Source organism: Haliaeetus albicilla, chromosome 14 (genome assembly GCF_947461875.1).
Source record: "Haliaeetus albicilla chromosome 14, bHalAlb1.1, whole genome shotgun sequence".
Classification (NCBI taxonomy): Eukaryota; Metazoa; Chordata; class Aves; order Accipitriformes; family Accipitridae; genus Haliaeetus; species Haliaeetus albicilla.
Window position 1 is genome coordinate 148483 of NC_091496.1, and position 24230 is coordinate 172712.

Sequence of the window (24230 nt, forward strand, 5' to 3'; positions counted from 1 at the left end):
TGCAGAGTTTCTTTGGGTTTCCTTCCCCATTCTGTTACAGATCAGCCAGATCCAGCAGACTTCTGAACATAAGGGATTTCTCCTTTCAGGTCCACTAGAGCTGAATCAGGTAGGTTCTCACACCCAGGAGGCTTGTCCTATCCCAGCCTAATGGATGTGGCTGCTGCTGTTCCCAAGTGTGTGTCCAAGAGACTTACGCTGCATTCCAAAGAGCCAGGCACAGAAACACACAGACTTACACAATTAATGTGAACGGCAAAACAGACTGACATAGAGCAATGCTTTTACCAACATCCATGCATAAGTAACCACCACTTACATAAATATGAACACAGTTCAGTCCTTTTCTGCCTTTCCAGATGATCAGGATTAGCTGTTTACCAGTGAAACATAAACACACTTTCACTCCCTAGATTCATAAGCACAGCACATTCATAGATTCCTCAAATAACAGCGTAGAAATTAAGTCCATGTAATATACGTGGCTGGATGTCAAGCTCCTTACCTAGTCATTGGTGCAAACCTTGGGTCTTTCTAGATCCATCTCTCGTGGGTCATGAGAGAGTCCAGTTTCAAGTTCATTGGTGCATTGTACACACACAAGGGATCCCACCAGTAGCCACTATAAGACACTTTGTGTTCCCAACTGCTGTCCCCAAGACCTCTAGCCCCCTAGGAACTGTGTGTTCCCTTCTTGCATTGCACCCTCACCCTCCTCTGACCAGACACGGTTTCAGCCCTTTTGAGTGACGCTTCCCCTTTGTGCCCTACTTGTCTGCCTGCAGCCTTGTTTTGCAAGTGCCGGGCATGGATGTCCTGGCCTTGCACAGGAGACTTGAACTGGACTGGAACATGGTTAACTGTGAAAATTGGCAACTTTATTTCAAGAACTAAGTCAACTTCACCATTTGCGTGCACTCAGAGGAGCGTGGGCAGCACAGAGCAGGCCTTTGACACTGCGGCTGCCTTTGGATCAGCAGGCATTGCGGCAGAAGGAAAAGGTCGTGGTACACTGCAGCCTGCACTGGATCCTGTTCACCCTGCTGCTCAAGCCTTTTTTCCCCTTAGGACCTGCAGGAGCTCCTGCAGCAGGTTAAAGAATTCCACCAGCTTCTGGCGTGGAAATGGGCAGGGTGTAAACCTGCCCGATTGTGTTGGTATTGGCTTTGGCCTCTGAAAGGGGGTTGAGGTGAACACTGGCCGTGGTGTTGGAGTAGATGTTCCTGCTGGGCGCAGTCCCATCTGTACCAGGATCCAGTCGTAAAAGTGCTGAGTGGAGGTGTAGACTCCGGGCCGTTTTGCTCTTGCACAGCCTTTCCCCCAGCTGGTCACTCCAACAAGCCAGAAGTAGTCATAGGTGTTATCTTTGCACACGAGAGGGCCACCGCTGTCGCCCTGCAGCAGAGGAGAGAGGGTTAAGGTGTTGTTGGGTGGCCTCTGTCAGCACTGTGGCTGTCTCCTTCTCTCTCACAGCACCTGCCAGAGCTGTATTCACTGCACAGAAAGGCTCTGCTCAGGTGCTGGAGCCTACAGACCCTTGTCTGGGGGGGGGTCGTGGGCCTGTAAGGCAGGGCTGTCTCTCATCTCTGCACAGTGATCCTGGACGTGTGGAAGACGGATGTTCCCGCATTGGGATCTGGACCTGTGGGCTGCCAAGAGCACTGGACGGGCTTTCTGGGCAGAGTCCCAGGCCTCTGGGACAAGGGGGCACTGGGCAAGGACCTGCAGATGGGGAAGGGGAGGTAAGCCCCAACAGCGGGAGGGTGACTTGCCAGGCAAAGCACGCGCCGGGGTATGTTTGGGCGGTTGTGACAGGGCTGCCTGTGCTGCTGGGGGTTGACTTGTAGCACGCTCCTACCTGGCAGGTGTCGATGCCACCCTGCGGATAGCCAGCGCACAAGTTGTGGGTGTGGATGGCCCCTCTATACCACCGGGTGCTGTTACAGAGGTTGATGTCAATGAGGTGGACCTTGGCCTCCTGCAGGACATCAGCTGATCTTCCAGCTGTGGGCAGAGAAAGGAATTAACACCCAGCAGCTTGTCACCAGTTCTGCTCCCCTGGCTGGGTGAACCCCTTCCCTAGGGCTTGGCTTTGCACCTTGATGGTGTTGCACCGGTGTTTCCCTTCGGTCGTGCTTTGGGTAACGGGTCAGGCCCATCTCTCTATAGACAGGCATACGCCCCTGCAGCCTGGCTCTGGCTTTCGCCTCTGCTGTCAGGAAGCCCAAGCCCTCTCCCCAGCGTGCCGAGCTCACGCTCGGGACACGAGTACTTTTGGGGAACTCACATCTGGCGGTCGTGGAACCCCAGCCACTGACGTAGCAGGTGGTCAGCTCTGACACTCTCAGCGAGGCGTCGGGCACACAGGCAAGCTGTATGTAGTAGCTGCACTGGACAGGCTGGTCCAATTCCAGCAACGCAATGTCGTTCCTCTCCGAGATGTTACTATAGCGTTCGTGAACCAGCAGCCGCTTAATATTGCGCACTTGGGCCTCAGGGCCCAGCTGAGTCAGCTGGGTGGCTCCGATCACCACGCGCCACATCGTGACATAGCTGGAAGGCAGACGGAGAGAGGGGTCAGAGGGAGCGGAGCCATGTGCTGCAGCAGCCTGGCAGTTCCCTGCCTTCTGCTTCACAAGGGAGAGAGGAAAGCAGTGCCACAGAGGGTGTGACAGCCCTAGCATGCCTTAGGCACAAGGAATTTCGAGCCGGACGCTGCTAGGAAGCAGCGGCACGAGCCCAGCCTTCTCCTGAGCAGTCTCTCAGCTGGGCTCTGCAGTGCCCAGGCAGCGGGCGTACTGCAGGGAAACGGGACGGGAGTAGCACGGGGTGCTGCGGACAGGGCACCTGCCGGTGTTGTGGGGATATCCCCGTTCCCTGGTCCTCCTTACCTGGCCTCAATGAAGCAGTGAGCTGCCGTGAGGACCCACTGCGGGCTGATGAGGGACCCTCCGCATATATGCCCCGTGCCTATTTTCCAGGGATCCTGGATGCTGACGATCCAGGGCCAGGCCCCCGGCTGGGCATCTGTGCCACCCACGACGCGCGACATGCCGTAGTGAGAAGCCATGGGCCGGAGCCCGCAGGTCCCGCTGTAACCAGAAACTCATTACTGTCCTGCTCGATGGCTTGCTGCTGTCCAGGCTGAAGGTCAGCCGCCTTCCCTCCCCACAAGGCGCTGCATGGGCAGCAGGGCCAGGGAACGCCGTGGGGCGTGCGTCCGTCCACCCCCGTTTCTGCTTTAGCCGCATAGACGAGTTGAGCCAGCAGCCTGGGTGCTGGCAAGGAACTGAGGCTCCCACGTGGGGTTCGGGAAGCTGCGGTGTGGCCACGGGGGACAAGCGGACACCCTCCAGTGAACCCCACAAGGGTTGCCCAAGCTCCGTCCCAGAGCCTCGGCCCACTTACCCACAGTTGTCCCACGTGCCGTGCGCAGGCCGGCACACGGCCAGCAGGACGAGGAGGGGGAGCAAATTCATCGCTGCCAGCGGCACGTGGCAGCTGCAAGAACCGAGGGCTTGTTGCTACCAGTAGTGCCCGCGGTGCTCACGTTGCCCGCGGTACCCTTGGCCCCAGTGCTGATGTCACAGAGTCGCTGGTTCCGAGTGCTGGGCACGGGCAGGGGGAGGCAGCATGGGGGTTCCAAGCAGGAGGGGAGGCAGAAGCTGGGATCGGACACCCCCGAGGGACCCTCGCTGAATGCTCTGCTTGCGGGTTGAGGGGGTGCAGGCCCTGGGGCAGGCAGCAGCGCCTGACTCTGAGCGCTGCCTGCTAACAGCTAGCAGGAAAAACACGAGTGTGGCATCATAGTTCACTGCCACCCTGCTCTCTGCAGCCGTTTGCCACCAGCTCCTTCCCCAAAAACATACACCAGAGAACATAACTACTCCAGGCAGTATGCACGTGTTTGGGTGTTGAAGAGCCAATCTGGTTACAGCCGCGGCAGGCAAGCAGTGACGTGCAAGCCAAATAAGCCAAGCATACCCAAGCAGTGTCAACCTTCCTGCACAAAGCACAGTGAAACACAGATGCAGCACAGTCCACGCTGACTGTGTCAGCCACAGCAACACCCTCTGGCAGGCTGCATGTCCTTGCTGTCTAGGAGTTACATTGCTGTTCTGGGCCAACGCTGACAAGGGCAGCGGTGGCACCTCGTCTGCGTGGCCAAAGACATGCAATTCGAAGCTCTAGACAGAGAAGGATGCTCCTGCTTTCAGGCACACATGCCATTCTCCATGGCTTTGGTAAATCCTGTATCAGCCGCATCTCATCAGTTTGCCTTCTACAGCTGTATGGTGCTGCTTTGCTCACAGGCTGGAATGTAGGGCAGTCACGGGAGACAAGCAGGTGCCAGCCACGTGCGTTGCATTTGCTGAGCAGGACTAGGTCCCCAGAGGGTAGAGAGCAGTGGCTTGGAGAACGGCAGCCTCAGAGCTCGTGAAAGGTGCAGGAGCTTCCTGCTGCCATCCTGGCTTGTGTGGATAGACATAAGGCACACAACTGAGTGCCAACCTGGGCCCTAGGATGACAGGGCAGGCTCTGTCAGAAAGTGGAAGAGCTGCTCTCAAGGCACTTGAGGCATAGCATGACTTCACAGGCACCAGAATGGGGCCCCAAACAAACTGGACTCAAGCCTGCTTTGTTTTTTGAAAATTGACCTCAAGGTAGTGCCCCATATCTGCTTAGAGCAGACAGAAGGCCTTAGAGAAGAAAACTTGTCTTCTGTGGATACTCTGCTATTCCAGTACCAGATTTCGCAGGTGGTTAAGGCGGATTGATGTGAGAGGTGGCCACACTTCACAGATAATTGAGGGAAGAGTTGGGGTCATTTTGGGGAGAGGAATCTGGCAGGGACAGCAGTACCCAGGAAACCGCATCGGTAATGCCATGGAAGTCCAAGGTGACCGAGCACCCGAAACACCAAATCTGCCCACAGATGTAGCAAGCCTGGGAGCAAGGGGGAAAAAATAACCCGGGGGTAGGTCCCTTGACTGGGAGGAGACAAGGGTGGAGAAAGGGGGAGTCAAGGAGGATGAGGGGGATGTCCAAGCACGGGAACTGGAGAGAAGGGGGATCAAGGAGCTAGTCACACAGAAGCAAACTGCTGGCTGGTTTGTTTGTTTGACCGAGCCCTGCACCTAGTCACCACAGTACGTCCTACCTTCTTTTTGAGAGTGATTCCAAACCCTTTTCTGTGTGGCCCCACTCTGTACCCGGTGGGGGAGTGGGTCCAGAGGCCTGGCTGCTAGCAACGGCAGAAGGGAACACAGGTCCTAGGGACCCAGCAGCTGGAAACACCGAGCGTCCAGGGCCAGCTTCGGGTGGGAGCACTGTGTGCGTGTGCAGTTCACTAGTGAACTGGAAGCTGGACTAGCTCATAAGTAAGAAGGGCGAGACCCTTTCAGCCATGTGGATGGCACGTGGTTGCAGCCCACCTGACTGATCAGCCCCAGCTTCCGTAGACCTTACAAGAGGCCTAGGCCTGCCAACCACATCTCCGCCTCCTGGCGTCGTGAAGCACTTGGAGGTGCTTGAGCTTGCATACCCAGAGCTGCTTCCCACCTAGGCATGTCCACTCTGCACTAGCTGCACAAGGTCCTGCCTCTGAAGCTGCCAGGACCATCCATCCCATCCTTCTCTTGCTGTGCTCTCGGCCCCTGGCAAGTGATGGTGCTCCAGCTCCCAGCTCTGTTCCCACCCAGGGGTGCACAGCATGCCTCCAGCTGAGGGGGGACCTCTGGACACTGGGGCATGCCCTTTGCTTCATCTTGATCATGGTTTGAAAGGAGCTGTTCCGGCTCTGGAGGCGATGCCATATCATGGTTCTTCCCTGAACAAGTCAGGGTTTCTCTCAAGAGGCCTCAGCTTGAACGTCCTGCATGGAGCACAGGGTCCACTGATCTGCACTCCTGGCAGGGTCCGTAATCTCCCCAACCCACAGTTTGCCTCCCCAGTGCTCCATCAGTCAGAGCTGTCACTGAGCCCAAGCTGCAGGGTAGCTCTAAGGCTGAGCTTGGTTAGTTGGGGGTGGGGGGTGTCTGGTGGGTTTGGGATAGGGTTCCAGTGCAGAGCAACTGAAGGGGATGGAGCAGCAAGATGCTAGGAGCAGCGGCAGCAGGAAGGCTTAGGAGTACAGTCTGGTACACAGCAGGGCTGCAGGGCAGGATCTCTGCCCTTCCTGATCTGGCTTTCCCCAAACTCCATGCGCTGTTCAAAAAGCACTTTCTGCAGTTCGATCTCCCTCAGGACTTGCAGAACCTCCGGCCCTGCACAGCTTTGCAGCAGATCGTAGTTCTCAGCCGGGTCTGACTCCAGGTCAAAGAGCAGCGGGGGCAAGTGAGGGGTCAGTGGGGTCAGCCCATGGCAGGCCTGGTCTGGGGTCGTATCACTGTGAAAGGAACCTGCAAAAGAAACCCCCAGGTGTAGCTTAGTTTCTTCTCTGAGCTTTGGACAGGAAAACTCTACAGGACTTCACAAAGGTGCCCATGCAGAGGACAGGAGGCGGCACCAACCTTGTGTGAAGTAATGGGCCTTGTACTTCCCAAGCCTGACAGCGAAGGGGCCGTGCAGTGGGTCGGGGGACGGCGGGTAGAAGAACATCGTCCGACGGGGACTCTGCGGGAAGCAGCAGAGCTGAGCTCACCTGTGCAGCCATGAGGATGAAGAAGAGCCTGCAACAGGACCAGGCAGACTCCAGGGAGTCACGCAGGAGCCCTGACACTACAGCCACAACGTGGCCAGAGATGGGGGGAAGCTGACGAGCAGCAGCAACATCCTGTTTGCTCCCTACTCAAAGCAACTGGGGCTCTGTCCGCCCACTGCAGCCATGGGGGCTTGGTTTGGCAACACGTTGCAGTTGTTAGAGCAGAACAGCCTGGGAAGCCCAGGAACTCCATGGCGTGACCCAGGCCAGACCCAAGGTCCCCACAGCTCATGGATCTCCTCCGACCCCCAGCTGGCTCTGCTCACCAGGCACACAGCTCCAGCCCCACACCAGCCTTCATGCACCATGCCAGCCGAACCAGCCCACAGGACTCACCTTCCCCAGCCCCACACCAGCCTTCATGCACCATGCCAGCCGAACCAGCCCACAGGACTCACTTTCCCCAGCCCCACACCAGCTTTCATGCACCATGCCAGCCGAACCAGCCCACAGGACTCACCTTCCCCGACCCAAACAGCACTGGACTCAGGTCATAGCCATCCAGGGCAACTCTGGGAAGAGCTGCTCCAGCCAGGTTAGTCAGTGTTGGCAGGATGTCCAGGGTGCTTGCCAGCTCGTGCGTCACTCCTGTCACCCCACACAGCAAGGCACAAGGAAAGGTTCAAGCACCCGATCCCACTCCCGGCCCTGCCATCCTCACTTCTCTCCTGCCCTCTGCTAGTCCCGGGGCAGCCCAGCTGCCATGACACCCCTGCCTTGGCTGGCATCAGCACGCAAAAGGCACAAGCAGCGCCAAGTCTCACCTGGCGTGATATGGCCTGGCCAATAAGCCACCGCTGGTTCCCGCATGCCACCTTCATATGTTGTGCCCTTCCCACACTTCAGAAGGCCAGAGCTGCCTCCATGTGCCATCCGCATGGTGGAAGGGCTGTGAGAGAGAAGAACCACCTACCATCAGTTTCACGGGTTCACGCTACCCCTTTCCTGATGCTGCCAACGGGGCCATGCAAGAGACACGGTGCCACCGAGCGCCACTGCCTTCCTTCTCAGCCTTGTGAGGCAGGAGACAGGGGGCAGGTGAAGAATCCAGGCTGTGCAAGACACCTAAGCAGGGCACCAGAGACCAATGCCACCCACACACAAAGGGAATTGGGGTAGATTCGGGCTGTATGCTCCTGGCCCAAATCCTGTGAGGTTTCTGCCCACGAGGAGGGGCACAGCGGAGTCACAGGAAGAAGGACTGCACTGGGCCATCTCCAGAGCAGCATCCACCTCTTGCCTCTCACTTCAGGTCACTGGGGTCTCACCTGACAATGCCATACCACATCCCTTTTGCCCCAGCCAACCAATGTCTCATTCCAGTTCCCCCCATACCATGGCAGCAGAATCTTATCAGCGACAAAGTTGCCCCTGCTGAGCCCACTCACCCGTTGTCAGAGGTGAAAAACACCAAGGTTGTGTTCGCAACACCATTTTCCTCCAGCGCCTGCAGCAGCTGTCCCACCGAGCCATCAAACTCCAAGAGCGCATCACCAAACGGCCCACGCCGTGACTGCCCCACATACTCCTGGCTTGCAAACTGGGGGTAGTGGGTATGCTGGAGAAAGGGCAGAGAAGACTACTACGCAAACTCCCCCACAGCTGCATCTGGTTCCCAGTTCACCCGGGGACAGTGAACACCCCAGCTAGGACGTGGAGATATGTGACAGTACCCAGGAGATGAGAGGAGGCTTGTCCCCAAGCTTCAGAAGCATCTCTCAGAAATGGCACAAAGGACCTGAGCCCCAGGAGAGGATGTGGAGCCCCAGAATGGGAACTTCTCCCGGGTGGACTCCTGGCCCACAGAAGCGGGCAAAGCTCCAGAAAGAAGCGGCCCCAGAACATTACCAGAAGGGTGCTGCCACAAGACCTGGGTGTAGGAATGGCAACCCCAGGTCACCCAGGGGCAGGTATTGACTGCTCAGCACAGTCCTGGGGCTGCAGAAGCTGAGATGCTTCCCTGCTCTCCCCACAGGACAAAGGCTCCCTTCCCCACCCTTGGGCCCAGAGCAGTCTTCCCCCTCTCCTACGTGGGAGGCATAGTAGAGCAGGAACGGGAGGCCTCGTCGGGCACAGTCAGCGATGAAGTCCCGGGAGAATTTGTTGTAGAGTGGCACCAGATCAGGGAAAGAGACCGGCTGCTGCACGATGCTCTGGTTCCAGAGCAGCGGGACTGGCACTAAGCCTTGGTCACAAGTCCCAAAACACTTGATGTCAGGCGGGAAGCAGGTAAGATTCTGGCAGGGGCCCTGGAGAGAACAAAAAACACTTTGTCTGCTACCTGTGTTGCAGGACAGCGAGGGGAGGGGAGCAAAGAGTCTCACAGCGCCCACCACCAGCTCCTACAGGCACCCTTTGGGCAGCCTCTCCCAGAAGCCCAGGGGTCTGTGCCCACCCCAGAACTGTCCAAGGACCGTGCTGCCCCAACATCACTTTCCCCTGGCAGCAATTCAGATCTTTCTTTGCAGCCCAGAAGCTGACCCTCCCTCCCGTGACATGGGGTGTATGTCCCCATGCACAGCTGCCACCCACATTTGGCAAAACTGCCCTACCATAGGAGCACCTCAGAGCTGGGCTTTGCCCACCAGCATCCACCTCCCCGGCCTGCAGCCATCCATGCCCATCTGCCCAGGCAAGCACTAACCTGGGCTGTGTGCTCCCAAGCAAGCTTCACCTTTCAGGCCCTCTCCCCAACCAGCCCCGGAACACCCTCCAGGGCTTGGCAGGCCTCTCACCTGGTCATGGGAGTAGGGCACCCCCAAGAAGTGGTCAAAGCCCTGGTGGACGGGCAGGAAGGATCCATTAATCCCCAGGCCAAGGTGCCACTTGCCAACCATGGCCGTGGCATAGCCCTCAGCCTTCAGCACCTCTGCAATGGTGACCTCAGAGAGCGGCAGGCCTCCCTGTGAGTCTGGGTTGAACACACCCGGGTAAACCCCAGAGCGCATCTGGAACCGGCCTGTCATCAGGGCTGCCCTACAGGTGAGGGTCAAAAGAGAGAGAGGAGACGGGCATCGCACTGGACGTGGCGCAGGTCATGGTGCTCAGCCTCCACAGAGGGCGGGTGCCCTGTTCCTCGGGACCTGGCAGCTTGGCTCCCCGGTCTCCTGGCTGCCCCTGCCACCTCCCCCATCTGCTAGGACCTGCCACCACCACCCTCAACAGAGCAGCCAGACCTTCGGGCCTCCTGGAACACGGCGGGTTTACCAAGCCCCCCTTCCTCCCAGCACCGCAGCTCCCTAGCTAGGTGCCAAGCCGCGTCTCGACGCTTCCTCCATCCCCGCCCCGGGGCCCCGCAGTCCGTCGCCAGCGAGCAGGGCGGGCCGTACCGGGACGGGCTGCACACCGGGCAGCTGCTGTAGAAGTTGGTGAACCGCAGCCCTCGGGAAGCCATCCTGTCCAGGCTGGGCGTGGCAGAAGAAGGGTGCCCGTAGCTCCCCAGGTCCCCGAAGCCCAAGTCGTCCGCCAGCAAGAGGACGAAGCTGGGGGGGACGCCGGCCGCTCCGCGCAAGGCCAGCAGCACCAGGGCCCACGGCAGGCCCCGGCCCCGCGGCCCCATGGCGCTGCCGCCCGGAGAGGCCCCGCGGCCCGCCGATACGCGCGCTCAGCTCGGGCTACGGCGCTGCGCTCCCGCGGTGCGGTCCGGTCCGGGGCCGGGTGCGGCGGCGGCTCCACGGGACCGACAACCCCGTCACGGCACCGGCAGGCCAGGGCAAGGAGCGGAGCCGAACCGCGCCGCGCCGGCGACCACCTGACCCGGGCGAGCAGCCACGTGATCCGGAGCCGCCGCGGGGCATGCCGGGCATTGTAGTCCGCCGCGGCGTCCCTCGCTGCGGTGTCGCTCCCTCGCAGCCGCCTCCGGGACCGTCGCGCCCGGCGCAGGCGGCCTCCCGGGACCCGAGCCTGCTGCCAGCTGCCGCGGCCGAGGAGGGTTTATTAACAACGGGGGTTTCCCCCGGCACCGCCCTCAGCGGCGCCCACCTTTGGGCGCTGCGGACTCGGCCCGTGGGGCCGGCCCCCGGTCTCGGGGCGGGGGGAGGCCGGGAAGCCGTGAGGCTGCTGTCCCGGGAGGAGACGGGCACCTCGGCGTGTGGCCGGCGAGCGGGCGTCTTCTCCACTGGGGCCGGGTGGCCCGGGTGGACGTCCCCTGCCCCCTGCCTGTCCTGGCCGGCCCGGGCTGCTGCTCCCAGCTTCCCGCCTTCTGGAAGAGCAAACGAAGCTGCTTTTCTCCAGGTGCACCCAGTGTGCAAGATCCCCTGGGACAGGCAGAAAGCGTGGCATTGTTTGGGGCAGGCTGCACCCTATGGGAGCCGGGGCACTTTTCCCTCAAAGCGGGTTTTCATACAGCAGTGACAGAGTTTCACGTTCAGGCTCAGGACTGTTGGTTGTGCCTGAACATAGGAGCCCATATCCTGCAGATCAATGGCTTGTAATCAGAGCGAGGAAGGGACTGTGCAAGGAGCAACAGCAGTTCTCTGGTGGGAGGGAGTGATAAGGAGAACAAGGAGGAAAAGGGGAGGTTCTGCACCCCAGGAAGGCTGTACCCTATTGCTGTGTCTGCTTTTGAAAACCAGAGGAAGCTCAGAAGACAGGCACAGAAACTGAGGTTGAATGTCCTGAAGACCTCCATCTGTTCAGTTTATCCAAAATGAGATTAAAGCAAGACCAGAGATGCTGTACAAGCACAGGCACAGTGGCAGTGCTCTAGGATTAACCGCACAGCAGGCAGAGGTGAGGAGTTTCAGCCCAAAGACAAAGCGGGGGTAAGGCCGGCTAATGTCCTAGCCTAGAAGTTCTCATGTAGATGCGCCTATGTTTTGCATCTAACCTGTGCGATCGGTCAGTTCCGGATTTTCCTGTTATTACTAGTCAGCATTTCTCAAGACCCATCCAACTTTTACAACCACTTTCTAAAGTGGACTTTAGCAAAGCTTTTGACACCGTTTCCCACAGCATTCTCCTGGAGAAACTGGCTGCTCACGGCTTGGACAGGTGTACTCTTCGCTGGGTAAAAAACTGGCTGGATGGCCGGGCCCAAAGAGTGGTGGTGAATGGAATTAAATCCAGTTGGCAGCTGGTCACAAGTGGTGTTCCCCAGGGCTCAGTATTGGGGCCAGTTGTCTTTAATATTTTTATCAGTGATCTGGACAAGGGGATCAAATGTACGTTCAGTAACTCTGCAGACGACACCAAGTTCAGCAGGACTGTTGATCTGCTTGAGGGTAGGAAGGCTCTCCGGAGGGATCTGGACAGGCTGGATCGGTGGGCCGAGGCCAGTTGTATGAGATTCAACAAGGCAGAGTGCTGGGTCCTGCACTTGGGTCACAACAACCCCATGCAATGCTACAGGCTTGGGGAAGAGTGGCTGGCAAGCTGCCTGGTGGGAAAGGACCTGGGGGTGCTGGTTGACAGCCGGCTGAGTATGCGCAGGCAGTGTGCCCAGGTGGCCAAGAAGGCCAATGGCATCCTGGCCTGTATCAGAGATAGTGTGGCCAGCAGGAGCAGGGAGGTGATTGTCCCCCTGTACTCGGCACTGGTGAGGCCGCACCTCGAATCCTGTGTTCAGTTTTGGGCCCCTCACTACAAGAGAGACATTGAGGTGCTGGAGCATGTCCAGAGAAGAGCAACGAAGCTGGTGAGGGGTCTGGAGCACAAGTCTTATGAGGAGCGGTTGAGGGAACTGGGGTGGTTTAGCCTGGAGGAAAGGCGGCTGAGGGGAGACCTTATCGCTCTCTACAGCTACCTGAAAGGAGGTTATAGCGAGGTGGGGATCAGTCTCTTCTCCCAAGTAACAAGCGATAGGACGAGAGGAAACTGGCCTGTGCCAGGGGAGGTTTAGATTGGATATTAGGAACAATTTCTTTACCAAAAGGGTTGCCAAGCACTGGCACAGGCTGCCCAGGGAAGTGATTGAGTCACCATGCCTGGAGGTATTTAAAAGACATGTAGATGTGGCGCCTAGGGACATGGTTTAGTGGTGGACTTGGCAGTGCTATGTTAATGGTTGGACTCAGTAAACTTAAGGGTCTTTTCCAACCTAAATGATTCTATGATTCTATGATCCCACTTTTACAACAACTTTCTAACATGCCAGTGAACTCTGCTTTCCACAGCTCCCTGTCCTCCATAGTTCACACTGTCCCCATAGCCCCTGGCCTTCCTGCATGTCTAGCCCCATGCCTACCTAATGGCCTGGCCCCTGGCACAAGAAGGATGCTGGGGCTGCTGCTGCTGTACTCACTGCCATCAATTATTCAGGACCAAGAGCCAGAGCGAGGAGGCTGGTGCTGCAGCAGGAGGTGAAACTGCTGCATAATTCATGGAGCCCGCTTTGCTCATAGGGCATGGCGGTGCTTGCCATGCACTGCCTGGCCACAGGGATCAGGGCGCTGGGGACTGGCAGTCAGGACACTGAGAGGAGAACAGCTGGGGTCTGAGCTCTGGAGGGGGGGCACAGCATGGGGACAGAGTTTCAGAGACCAGACAAGGAACAGGGCAGGAGGCGTGGGACCATGTGCTCTGTGTGCAGGCTCCGGATCACGTGGCTGCTCGCCCGGGTCAGGTGGTCGCCGGCGCGGCGCGGTTCGGCTCCGCTCCTTGCCCTGGCCTGCCGGTGCCGTGACGGGGTTGTCGGTCCCGTGGAGCCGCCGCCGCACCCGGCCCCGGACCGGACCGCACCGCGGGAGCGCAGCGCCGTAGCCCGAGCTGAGCGCGCGTATCGGCGGGCCGCGGGGCCTCTCCGGGCGGCAGCGCCATGGGGCCGCGGGGCCGGGGCCTGCCGTGGGCCCTGGTGCTGCTGGCCTTGCGCGGAGCGGCCGGCGTCCCCCCCAGCTTCGTCCTCTTGCTGGCGGACGACTTGGGCTTCGGGGACCTGGGGAGCTACGGGCACCCTTCTTCTGCCACGCCCAGCCTGGACAGGATGGCTTCCCGAGGGCTGCGGTTCACCAACTTCTACAGCAGCTGCCCGGTGTGCAGCCCGTCCCGGTACGGCCCGCCCTGCTCGCTGGCGACGGACTGCGGGGCCCCGGGGCGGGGATGGAGGAAGCGTCGAGACGCGGCTTGGCACCTAGCTAGGGAGCTGCGGTGCTGGGAGGAAGGGGGGCTTGGTAAACCCGCCGTGTTCCAGGAGGCCCGAAGGTCTGGCTGCTCTGTTGAGGGTGGTGGTGGCAGGTCCTAGCAGATGGGGGAGGTGGCAGGGGCAGCCAGGAGACCGGGGAGCCAAGCTGCCAGGTCCCGAGGAACAGGGCACCCGCCCTCTGTGGAGGCTGAGCACCATGACCTGCGCCACGTCCAGTGCGATGCCCGTCTCCTCTCTCTCTTTTGACCCTCACCTGTAGGGCAGCCCTGATGACAGGCCGGTTCCAGATGCGCTCTGGGGTTTACCCGGGTGTGTTCAACCCAGACTCACAGGGAGGCCTGCCGCTCTCTGAGGTCACCATTGCAGAGGTGCTGAAGGCTGAGGGCTATGCCACGGCCATGGTTGGCAAGTGGCACCTTGGCCTGGGGATTAATGGATCCTTCCTGCCCGTCCACCAGGGCTTTGACCACTTCTTGGGGGTGCCCTACTCCCATGACCAGGTGAGAGGCCTGCCAAGCCCTGGAGGGTGTTCCGGGGCTGGTTGGGGAGAGGGCCTGAAAGGTGAAGCTTGCTTGGGAGCACACAGCCCAGGTTAGTGCTTGCCTGGGCAGATGGGCATGGATGGCTGCAGGCCGGGGAGGTGGATGCTGGTGGGCAAAGCCCAGCTCTGAGGTGCTCCTATGGTAGGGCAGTTTTGCCAAATGTGGGTGGCAGCTGTGCATGGGGACATACACCCCATGTCACGGGAGGGAGGGTCAGCTTCTGGGCTGCAAAGAAAGATCTGAATTGCTGCCAGGGGAAAGTGATGTTGGGGCAGCACGGTCCTTGGACAGTTCTGGGGTGGGCACAGACCCCTGGGCTTCTGGGAGAGGCTGCCCAAAGGGTGCCTGTAGGAGCTGGTGGTGGGCGCTGTGAGACTCTTTGCTCCCCTCCCCTCGCTGTCCTGCAACACAGGTAGCAGACAAAGTGTTTTTTGTTCTCTCCAGGGCCCCTGCCAGAATCTTACCTGCTTCCCGCCTGACATCAAGTGTTTTGGGACTTGTGACCAAGGCTTAGTGCCAGTCCCGCTGCTCTGGAACCAGAGCATCGTGCAGCAGCCGGTCTCTTTCCCTGATCTGGTGCCACTCTACAACAAATTCTCCCGGGACTTCATCGCTGACTGTGCCCGACGAGGCCTCCCGTTCCTGCTCTACTATGCCTCCCACGTAGGAGAGGGGGAAGACTGCTCTGGGCCCAAGGGTGGGGAAGGGAGCCTTTGTCCTGTGGGGAGAGCAGGGAAGCATCTCAGCTTCTGCAGCCCCAGGACTGTGCTGAGCAGTCAATACCTGCCCCTGGGTGACCTGGGGTTGCCATTCCTACACCCAGGTCTTGTGGCAGCACCCTTCTGGTAATGTTCTGGGGCCGCTTCTTTCTGGAGCTTTGCCCGCTTCTGTGGGCCAGGAGTCCACCCGGGAGAAGTTCCCATTCTGGGGCTCCACATCCTCTCCTGGGGCTCAGGTCCTTTGTGCCATTTCTGAGAGATGCTTCTGAAGCTTGGGGACAAGCCTCCTCTCATCTCCTGGGTACTGTCACATATCTCCACGTCCTAGCTGGGGTGTTCACTGTCCCCGGGTGAACTGGGAACCAGATGCAGCTGTGGGGGAGTTTGCGTAGTAGTCTTCTCTGCCCTTTCTCCAGCATACCCACTACCCCCAGTTTGCAAGCCAGGAGTATGTGGGGCAGTCACGGCGTGGGCCGTTTGGTGATGCGCTCTTGGAGTTTGATGGCTCGGTGGGACAGCTGCTGCAGGCGCTGGAGGAAAATGGTGTTGCGAACACAACCTTGGTGTTTTTCACCTCTGACAACGGGTGAGTGGGCTCAGCAGGGGCAACTTTGTCGCTGATAAGATTCTGCTGCCATGGTATGGGGGGAACTGGAATGAGACATTGGTTGGCTGGGGCAAAAGGGATGTGGTATGGCATTGTCAGGTGAGACCCCAGTGACCTGAAGTGAGAGGCAAGAGGTGGATGCTGCTCTGGAGATGGCCCAGTGCAGTCCTTCTTCCTGTGACTCCGCTGTGCCCCTCCTCGTGGGCAGAAACCTCACAGGATTTGGGCCAGGAGCGTACAGCCCGAATCTACCCCAATTCCCTTTGTGTGTGGGTGGCATTGGTCTCTGGTGCCCTGCTTAGGTGTCTTGCACAGCCTGGATTCTTCACCTGCCCCCTGTCTCCTGCCTCACAAGGCTGAGAAGGAAGGCAGTGGCGCTCGGTGGCACCGTGTCTCTTGCATGGCCCCGTTGGCAGCATCAGGAAAGGGGTAGCGTGAACCCGTGAAACTGATGGTAGGTGGTTCTTCTCTCTCACAGCCCTTCCACCATGCGGATGGCACATGGAGGCAGCTCTGGCCTTCTGAAGTGTGGGAAGGGCACAACATATGAAGGTGGCATGCGGGAACCAGCGGTGGCTTATTGGCCAGGCCATATCACGCCAGGTGAGACTTGGCGCTGCTTGTGCCTTTTGCGTGCTGATGCCAGCCAAGGCAGGGGTGTCATGGCAGCTGGGCTGCCCCGGGACTAGCAGAGGGCAGGAGAGAAGTGAGGATGGCAGGGCCGGGAGTGGGATCGGGTGCTTGAACCTTTCCTTGTGCCTTGCTGTGTGGGGTGACAGGAGTGACGCACGAGCTGGCAAGCACCCTGGACATCCTGCCAACACTGACTAACCTGGCTGGAGCAGCTCTTCCCAGAGTTGCCCTGGATGGCTATGACCTGAGTCCAGTGCTGTTTGGGTCGGGGAAGGTGAGTCCTGTGGGCTGGTTCGGCTGGCATGGTGCATGAAAGCTGGTGTGGGGCTGGGGAAGGTGAGTCCTGTGGGCTGGTTCGGCTGGCATGGTGCATGAAGGCTGGTGTGGGGCTGGGGAAGGTGAGTCCTGTGGGCTGGTTCGGCTGGCATGGTGCATGAAGGCTGGTGTGGGGCTGGAGCTGTGTGCCTGGTGAGCAGAGCCAGCTGGGGGTCGGAGGAGATCCATGAGCTGTGGGGACCTTGGGTCTGGCCTGGGTCACGCCATGGAGTTCCTGGGCTTCCCAGGCTGTTCTGCTCTAACAACTGCAACGTGTTGCCAAACCAAGCCCCCATGGCTGCAGTGGGCGGACAGAGCCCCAGTTGCTTTGAGTAGGGAGCAAACAGGATGTTGCTGCTGCTCGTCAGCTTCCCCCCATCTCTGGCCACGTTGTGGCTGTAGTGTCAGGGCTCCTGCGTGACTCCCTGGAGTCTGCCTGGTCCTGTTGCAGGCTCTTCTTCATCCTCATGGCTGCACAGGTGAGCTCAGCTCTGCTGCTTCCCGCAGAGTCCCCGTCGGACGATGTTCTTCTACCCGCCGTCCCCCGACCCACTGCACGGCCCCTTCGCTGTCAGGCTTGGGAAGTACAAGGCCCATTACTTCACACAAGGTTGGTGCCGCCTCCTGTCCTCTGCATGGGCACCTTTGTGAAGTCCTGTAGAGTTTTCCTGTCCAAAGCTCAGAGAAGAAACTAAGCTACACCTGGGGGTTTCTTTTGCAGGTTCCTTTCACAGTGATACGACCCCAGACCAGGCCTGCCATGGGCTGACCCCACTGACCCCTCACTTGCCCCCGCTGCTCTTTGACCTGGAGTCAGACCCGGCTGAGAACTACGATCTGCTGCAAAGCTGTGCAGGGCCGGAGGTTCTGCAAGTCCTGAGGGAGATCGAACTGCAGAAAGTGCTTTTTGAACAGCGCATGGAGTTTGGGGAAAGCCAGATCAGGAAGGGCAGAGATCCTGCCCTGCAGCCCTGCTGTGTACCAGACTGTACTCCTAAGCCTTCCTGCTGCCGCTGCTCCTAGCATCTTGCTGCTCCATCCCCTTCAGTTGCTCTGCACTGGAACCCTATCCCAAACCCACCAGACACCCCCCACCCCCAACTAACCAAGCTCAGCCTTAGAGCTACCCTGCAGCTTGGGCTCAGTGACAGCTCTGACTGATGGAGCACTGGGGAGGCAAACTGTGGGTTGGGGAGATTACGGACCCTGCCAGGAGTGCAGATCAGTGGACCCTGTGCTCCATGCAGGACGTTCAAGCTGAGGCCTCTTGAGAGAAACCCTGACTTGTTCAGGGAAGAACCATGATATGGCATCGCCTCCAGAGCCGGAACAGCTCCTTTCAAACCATGATCAAGATGAAGCAAAGGGCATGCCCCAGTGTCCAGAGGTCCCCCCTCAGCTGGAGGCATGCTGTGCACCCCTGGGTGGGAACAGAGCTGGGAGCTGGAGCACCATCACTTGCCAGGGGCCGAGAGCACAGCAAGAGAAGGATGGGATGGATGGTCCTGGCAGCTTCAGAGGCAGGACCTTGTGCAGCTAGTGCAGAGTGGACATGCCTAGGTGGGAAGCAGCTCTGGGTATGCAAGCTCAAGCACCTCCAAGTGCTTCACGACGCCAGGAGGCGGAGATGTGGTTGGCAGGCCTAGGCCTCTTGTAAGGTCTACGGAAGCTGGGGCTGATCAGTCAGGTGGGCTGCAACCACGTGCCATCCACATGGCTGAAAGGGTCTCGCCCTTCTTACTTATGAGCTAGTCCAGCTTCCAGTTCACTAGTGAACTGCACACGCACACAGTGCTCCCACCCGAAGCTGGCCCTGGACGCTCGGTGTTTCCAGCTGCTGGGTCCCTAGGACCTGTGTTCCCTTCTGCCGTTGCTAGCAGCCAGGCCTCTGGACCCACTCCCCCACCGGGTACAGAGTGGGGCCACACAGAAAAGGGTTTGGAATCACTCTCAAAAAGAAGGTAGGACGTACTGTGGTGACTAGGTGCAGGGCTCGGTCAAACAAACAAACCAGCCAGCAGTTTGCTTCTGTGTGACTAGCTCCTTGATCCCCCTTCTCTCCAGTTCCCGTGCTTGGACATCCCCCTCATCCTCCTTGACTCCCCCTTTCTCCGCCCTTGTCTCCTCCCAGTCAAGGGACCTACCCCCGGGTTATTTTTTCCCCCTTGCTCCCAGGCTTGCTACATCTGTGGGCAGATTTGGTGTTTCGGGTGCTCGGTCACCTTGGACTTCCATGGCATTACCGATGCGGTTTCCTGGGTACTGCTGTCCCTGCCAGATTCCTCTCCCCAAAATGACCCCAACTCTTCCCTCAATTATCTGTGAAGTGTGGCCACCTCTCACATCAATCCGCCTTAACCACCTGCGAAATCTGGTACTGGAATAGCAGAGTATCCACAGAAGACAAGTTTTCTTCTCTAAGGCCTTCTGTCTGCTCTAAGCAGATATGGGGCACTACCTTGAGGTCAATTTTCAAAAAACAAAGCAGGCTTGAGTCCAGTTTGTTTGGGGCCCCATTCTGGTGCCTGTGAAGTCATGCTATGCCTCAAGTGCCTTGAGAGCAGCTCTTCCACTTTCTGACAGAGCCTGCCCTGTCATCCTAGGGCCCAGGTTGGCACTCAGTTGTGTGCCTTATGTCTATCCACACAAGCCAGGATGGCAGCAGGAAGCTCCTGCACCTTTCACGAGCTCTGAGGCTGCCGTTCTCCAAGCCACTGCTCTCTACCCTCTGGGGACCTAGTCCTGCTCAGCAAATGCAACGCACGTGGCTGGCACCTGCTTGTCTCCCGTGACTGCCCTACATTCCAGCGTGTGAGCAAAGCAGCACCATACAGCTGTAGAAGGCAAACTGATGAGATGCGGCTGATACAGGATTTACCAAAGCCATGGAGAATGGCATGTGTGCCTGAAAGCAGGAGCATCCTTCTCTGTCTAGAGCTTCGAATTGCATGTCTTTGGCCACGCAGACGAGGTGCCACCGCTGCCCTTGTCAGCGTTGGCCCAGAACAGCAATGTAACTCCTAGACAGCAAGGACATGCAGCCTGCCAGAGGGTGTTGCTGTGGCTGACACAGTCAGCGTGGACTGTGCTGCATCTGTGTTTCACTGTGCTTTGTGCAGGAAGGTTGACACTGCTTGGGTATGCTTGGCTTATTTGGCTTGCACATCACTGCTTGCCTGCCGCGGCTGTAACCAGATTGGCTCTTCAACACCCAAACACGTGCATACTGCCTGGAGTAGTTATGTTCTCTGGTGTATGTTTTTGGGGAAGGAGCTGGTGGCAAACGGCTGCAGAGAGCAGGGTGGCAGTGAACTATGATGCCACACTCGTGTTTTTCCTGCTAGCTGTTAGCAGGCAGCGCTCAGAGTCAGGCGCTGCTGCCTGCCCCAGGGCCTGCACCCCCTCAACCCGCAAGCAGAGCATTCAGCGAGGGTCCCTCGGGGGTGTCCGATCCCAGCTTCTGCCTCCCCTCCTGCTTGGAACCCCCATGCTGCCTCCCCCTGCCCGTGCCCAGCACTCGGAACCAGCGACTCTGTGACATCAGCACTGGGGCCAAGGGTACCGCGGGCAACGTGAGCACCGCGGGCACTACTGGTAGCAACAAGCCCTCGGTTCTTGCAGCTGCCACGTGCCGCTGGCAGCGATGAATTTGCTCCCCCTCCTCGTCCTGCTGGCCGTGTGCCGGCCTGCGCACGGCACGTGGGACAACTGTGGGTAAGTGGGCCGAGGCTCTGGGACGGAGCTTGGGCAACCCTTGTGGGGTTCACTGGAGGGTGTCCGCTTGTCCCCCGTGGCCACACCGCAGCTTCCCGAACCCCACGTGGGAGCCTCAGTTCCTTGCCAGCACCCAGGCTGCTGGCTCAACTCGTCTATGCGGCTAAAGCAGAAACGGGGGTGGACGGACGCACGCCCCACGGCGTTCCCTGGCCCTGCTGCCCATGCAGCGCCTTGTGGGGAGGGAAGGCGGCTGACCTTCAGCCTGGACAGCAGCAAGCCATCGAGCAGGACAGTAATGAGTTTCTGGTTACAGCGGGACCTGCGGGCTCCGGCCCATGGCTTCTCACTACGGCATGTCGCGCGTCGTGGGTGGCACAGATGCCCAGCCGGGGGCCTGGCCCTGGATCGTCAGCATCCAGGATCCCTGGAAAATAGGCACGGGGCATATATGCGGAGGGTCCCTCATCAGCCCGCAGTGGGTCCTCACGGCAGCTCACTGCTTCATTGAGGCCAGGTAAGGAGGACCAGGGAACGGGGATATCCCCACAACACCGGCAGGTGCCCTGTCCGCAGCACCCCGTGCTACTCCCGTCCCGTTTCCCTGCAGTACGCCCGCTGCCTGGGCACTGCAGAGCCCAGCTGAGAGACTGCTCAGGAGAAGGCTGGGCTCGTGCCGCTGCTTCCTAGCAGCGTCCGGCTCGAAATTCCTTGTGCCTAAGGCATGCTAGGGCTGTCACACCCTCTGTGGCACTGCTTTCCTCTCTCCCTTGTGAAGCAGAAGGCAGGGAACTGCCAGGCTGCTGCAGCACATGGCTCCGCTCCCTCTGACCCCTCTCTCCGTCTGCCTTCCAGCTATGTCACGATGTGGCGCGTGGTGATCGGAGCCACCCAGCTGACTCAGCTGGGCCCTGAGGCCCAAGTGCGCAATATTAAGCGGCTGCTGGTTCACGAACGCTATAGTAACATCTCGGAGAGGAACGACATTGCGTTGCTGGAATTGGACCAGCCTGTCCAGTGCAGCTACTACATACAGCTTGCCTGTGTGCCCGACGCCTCGCTGAGAGTGTCAGAGCTGACCACCTGCTACGTCAGTGGCTGGGGTTCCACGACCGCCAGATGTGAGTTCCCCAAAAGTACTCGTGTCCCGAGCGTGAGCTCGGCACGCTGGGGAGAGGGCTTGGGCTTCCTGACAGCAGAGGCGAAAGCCAGAGCCAGGCTGCGGGGGCGTATGCCTGTCTATAGAGAGATGGGCCTGACCCGTTACCCAAAGCACGACCGAAGGGAAACACCGGTGCAACACCATCAAGGTGCAAAGCCAAGCCCTAGGGAAGGGGTTCACCCAGCCAGGGGAGCAGAACTGGTGACAAGCTGCTGGGTGTTAATTCCTTTCTCTGCCCACAGCTGGAAGATCAGCTGATGTCCTGCAGGAGGCCAAGGTCCACCTCATTGACATCAACCTCTGTAACAGCACCCGGTGGTATAGAGGGGCCATCCACACCCACAACTTGTGCGCTGGCTATCCGCAGGGTGGCATCGACACCTGCCAGGTAGGAGCGTGCTACAAGTCAACCCCCAGCAGCACAGGCAGCCCTGTCACAACCGCCCAAACATACCCCGGCGCGTGCTTTGCCTGGCAAGTCACCCTCCCGCTGTTGGGGCTTACCTCCCCTTCCCCATCTGCAGGTCCTTGCCCAGTGCCCCCTTGTCCCAGAGGCCTGGGACTCTGCCCAGAAAGCCCGTCCAGTGCTCTTGGCAGCCCACAGGTCCAGATCCCAATGCGGGAACATCCGTCTTCCACACATCCAGGATCACTGTGCAGAGATGAGAGACAGCCCTGCCTTACAGGCCCACGACCCCCCCCCAGACAAGGGTCTGTAGGCTCCAGCACCTGAGCAGAGCCTTTCTGTGCAGTGAATACAGCTCTGGCAGGTGCTGTGAGAGAGAAGGAGACAGCCACAGTGCTGACAGAGGCCACCCAACAACACCTTAACCCTCTCTCCTCTGCTGCAGGGCGACAGCGGTGGCCCTCTCGTGTGCAAAGATAACACCTATGACTACTTCTGGCTTGTTGGAGTGACCAGCTGGGGGAAAGGCTGTGCAAGAGCAAAACGGCCCGGAGTCTACACCTCCACTCAGCACTTTTACGACTGGATCCTGGTACAGATGGGACTGCGCCCAGCAGTAAGGGCTACTCCAACATCACGGGCATGGAGTCATTTTCTCACCGCCTCAACCCCCTTTCAGAGGCCAAAGCCAATACCAACGCAATCGGGCAGGTTTCCGCCCTGCCCATTTCCACTCCAGAAGCTGGTGGAATTCTTTACTCGGGTGCAGGAGCTCCTGCAGGTCCTAAGGGGAAAAAAGGCTTGAGCAGCAGGGTGAACAGGATCCAGTGCAGGCTGCAGTGTACCACGACCTTTTCCTTCTGCCGCAATGCCTGCTGATCCAATGGCAGCCGCAGTGTCAAAGGCCTGCTCTGTGCTGCCCACGCTCCTCTGAGTGCACGCAAATGGTGAAGTTGACTTAGTTCTTGAAATAAAGTTGCCAATTTTCACAGTTAACCATGTTCCAGTCCAGTTCAAGTCTCCTGTGCAAGGCCAGGACGTCCATGCCCGGCACTTGCAAAACAAGGCTGCAGGCAGACAAGTAGGGCACAAAGGGGAAGCGACACTCAAAAGGGCTGAAACCGTGCCTGGTCAGAGAGTAGGGTGCTCAGAGCCACCATGGGATGGAAAAGACTAGCACATCGAGGCTAGAAAGAGAATAGGAAAAAATGATGTTACATGCAGACAACTTTGGGGATATGCAGTAAGGCACACAAGGTGATGATTAGGACCTGTCGTAAGCCTTAGCTAACTGAAGAGACCGTGGGAAACTCCTGAGCATGACAAGAGAAATTGCTGACCATAGCAAACAGAGTGAGAAGCTGACAGGAGTTACAGTGCCGTGAGGAATATCCAGATTTCACGGGTAGTTAAGGCGGATTGATGTGAGAGGTGGCCACACTTCACAGATAATTGAGGGAAGAGTTGGGGTCATTTTGGGGAGAGGAATCTGGCAGGGACAGCAGTACCCAGGAAACCGCATCGGTAATGCCATGGAAGTCCAAGGTGACCGAGCACCCGAAACACCAAATCTGCCCACAGATGTAGCAAGCCTGGGAGCAAGGGGGAAAAAATAACCCGGGGGTAGGTCCCTTGACTGGGAGGAGACAAGGGCGGAGAAAGGGGGAGTCAAGGAGGATGAGGGGGATGTCCAAGCACGGGAACTGGAGAGAAGGGGGATCAAGGAGCTAGTCACACAGAAGCAAACTGCTGGCTGGTTTGTTTGTTTGACCGAGCCCTGCACCTAGTCACCACAGTACGTCCTACCTTCTTTTTGAGAGTGATTCCAAACCCTTTTCTGTGTGGCCCCACTCTGTACCCGGTGGGGGAGTGGGTCCAGAGGCCTGGCTGCTAGCAACGGCAGAAGGGAACACAGGTCCTAGGGACCCAGCAGCTGGAAACACCGAGCGTCCAGGGCCAGCTTCGGGTGGGAGCACTGTGTGCGTGTGCAGTTCACTAGTGAACTGGAAGCTGGACTAGCTCATAAGTAAGAAGGGCGAGACCCTTTCAGCCATGTGGATGGCACGTGGTTGCAGCCCACCTGACTGATCAGCCCCAGCTTCCGTAGACCTTACAAGAGGCCTAGGCCTGCCAACCACATCTCCGCCTCCTGGCGTCGTGAAGCACTTGGAGGTGCTTGAGCTTGCATACCCAGAGCTGCTTCCCACCTAGGCATGTCCACTCTGCACTAGCTGCACAAGGTCCTGCCTCTGAAGCTGCCAGGACCATCCATCCCATCCTGGATTTACATGGAGCCCGCTTTGCTCATTGGGCATAGTGGTGCTTGCCACCCAGTGCCTGGCCACACGGAT

At 58.8% G+C, this 24230-nt stretch overlaps 4 protein-coding genes across 6 annotated transcripts; 2 read left to right on the forward strand and 2 right to left on the reverse strand.

Moving 5' to 3' along the window:
- Positions 1 to 266: 266 nt before the first annotated feature.
- On the reverse strand, positions 267 to 4483 carry LOC104322403 (acrosin). Its single transcript, XM_069801381.1, has 5 exons — positions 3409 to 4483; positions 2892 to 3092; positions 2288 to 2553; positions 1859 to 2004; positions 267 to 1395 (listed from the first exon to the last, which is right to left on the reverse strand). The coding sequence occupies exons 1-5, from the start codon at positions 3477 to 3479 to the stop codon at positions 1048 to 1050; spliced, it is 1032 nt and encodes a 343-aa protein (XP_069657482.1). The 5' UTR covers positions 3480 to 4483; the 3' UTR covers positions 267 to 1047.
- A 155-nt stretch (positions 4484 to 4638) lies between these two features.
- Positions 4639 to 10454, reverse strand: ARSA (arylsulfatase A). 2 transcript variants are annotated; one of them, XM_069801379.1, is made up of 8 exons: positions 10033 to 10454; positions 9439 to 9679; positions 8734 to 8952; positions 8092 to 8261; positions 7468 to 7592; positions 7164 to 7291; positions 6513 to 6615; positions 4639 to 6401 (listed from the first exon to the last, which is right to left on the reverse strand). In XM_069801379.1, exons 1-8 carry the CDS (start codon positions 10260 to 10262, stop codon positions 6100 to 6102), a joined length of 1518 nt encoding a protein of 505 aa, XP_069657480.1. In that variant the 5' UTR covers positions 10263 to 10454; the 3' UTR covers positions 4639 to 6099. The 2 variants fall into 2 exon arrangements, with proteins under 2 accessions (XP_069657480.1, XP_069657481.1); XM_069801380.1 differs by having other exon boundaries at positions 6108 to 6401; positions 6513 to 6643.
- Positions 10455 to 13265: 2811 nt separating this feature from the next.
- LOC138688886 (arylsulfatase A-like) lies at positions 13266 to 19835 on the forward strand. Of its 2 annotated transcripts, none has more exons than XM_069801384.1 (8): positions 13266 to 13687; positions 14041 to 14281; positions 14768 to 14986; positions 15459 to 15628; positions 16128 to 16252; positions 16429 to 16556; positions 17105 to 17207; positions 17319 to 19835. In XM_069801384.1, the coding sequence occupies exons 1-8, from the start codon at positions 13458 to 13460 to the stop codon at positions 17618 to 17620; spliced, it is 1518 nt and encodes a 505-aa protein (XP_069657485.1). In that variant the 5' UTR covers positions 13266 to 13457; the 3' UTR covers positions 17621 to 19835. The 2 variants fall into 2 exon arrangements, with proteins under 2 accessions (XP_069657485.1, XP_069657486.1); XM_069801385.1 differs by having other exon boundaries at positions 17077 to 17207; positions 17319 to 17612.
- A 221-nt stretch (positions 19836 to 20056) lies between these two features.
- LOC138688887 (acrosin-like) lies at positions 20057 to 22875 on the forward strand. The gene is made up of 5 exons (XM_069801386.1): positions 20057 to 20311; positions 20628 to 20828; positions 21167 to 21432; positions 21716 to 21861; positions 22325 to 22875. Exons 1-5 carry the CDS (start codon positions 20241 to 20243, stop codon positions 22682 to 22684), a joined length of 1044 nt encoding a protein of 347 aa, XP_069657487.1. The 5' UTR covers positions 20057 to 20240; the 3' UTR covers positions 22685 to 22875.
- Positions 22876 to 24230: the final 1355 nt, after the last annotated feature.

Excerpts from the sequence above, each read along its gene's own strand:
- LOC104322403 (XM_069801381.1), bottom strand. The coding sequence starts at position 3,479 with ATGAATTTGCTCCCCCTCCTCGTCCTGCTGGCCGTGTGCCGGCCTGCG. Across the intron at positions 2,005-2,287 it reads GGGTTCCACGACCGCCAGAT|CTGGAAGATCAGCTGATGTC; the intron begins GTGAGTTCCCCA and ends CTCTGCCCACAG. Across the intron at positions 1,396-1,858 it reads GTGGCATCGACACCTGCCAG|GGCGACAGCGGTGGCCCTCT; the intron begins GTAGGAGCGTGC and ends CCTCTGCTGCAG.
- ARSA (XM_069801379.1), bottom strand. The coding sequence starts at position 10,262 with ATGGGGCCGCGGGGCCGGGGCCTGCCGTGGGCCCTGGTGCTGCTGGCC. Across the intron at positions 8,953-9,438 it reads TGCCCTACTCCCATGACCAG|GGCCCCTGCCAGAATCTTAC; the intron begins GTGAGAGGCCTG and ends TGTTCTCTCCAG. Across the intron at positions 6,616-7,163 it reads TGCTGTTTGGGTCGGGGAAG|AGTCCCCGTCGGACGATGTT; the intron begins GTGAGTCCTGTG and ends TGCTTCCCGCAG.
- LOC138688887 (XM_069801386.1), top strand. The coding sequence starts at position 20,241 with ATGAATTTGCTCCCCCTCCTCGTCCTGCTGGCCGTGTGCCGGCCTGCG. Across the intron at positions 20,312-20,627 it reads GGCACGTGGGACAACTGTGG|CGGGACCTGCGGGCTCCGGC; the intron begins GTAAGTGGGCCG and ends TTCTGGTTACAG. Across the intron at positions 20,829-21,166 it reads CACTGCTTCATTGAGGCCAG|CTATGTCACGATGTGGCGCG; the intron begins GTAAGGAGGACC and ends TCTGCCTTCCAG.
- LOC138688886 (XM_069801384.1), top strand. The coding sequence starts at position 13,458 with ATGGGGCCGCGGGGCCGGGGCCTGCCGTGGGCCCTGGTGCTGCTGGCC. Across the intron at positions 15,629-16,127 it reads TTTTTCACCTCTGACAACGG|CCCTTCCACCATGCGGATGG; the intron begins GTGAGTGGGCTC and ends TCTCTCTCACAG. Across the intron at positions 16,253-16,428 it reads GCCAGGCCATATCACGCCAG|GAGTGACGCACGAGCTGGCA; the intron begins GTGAGACTTGGC and ends GTGGGGTGACAG.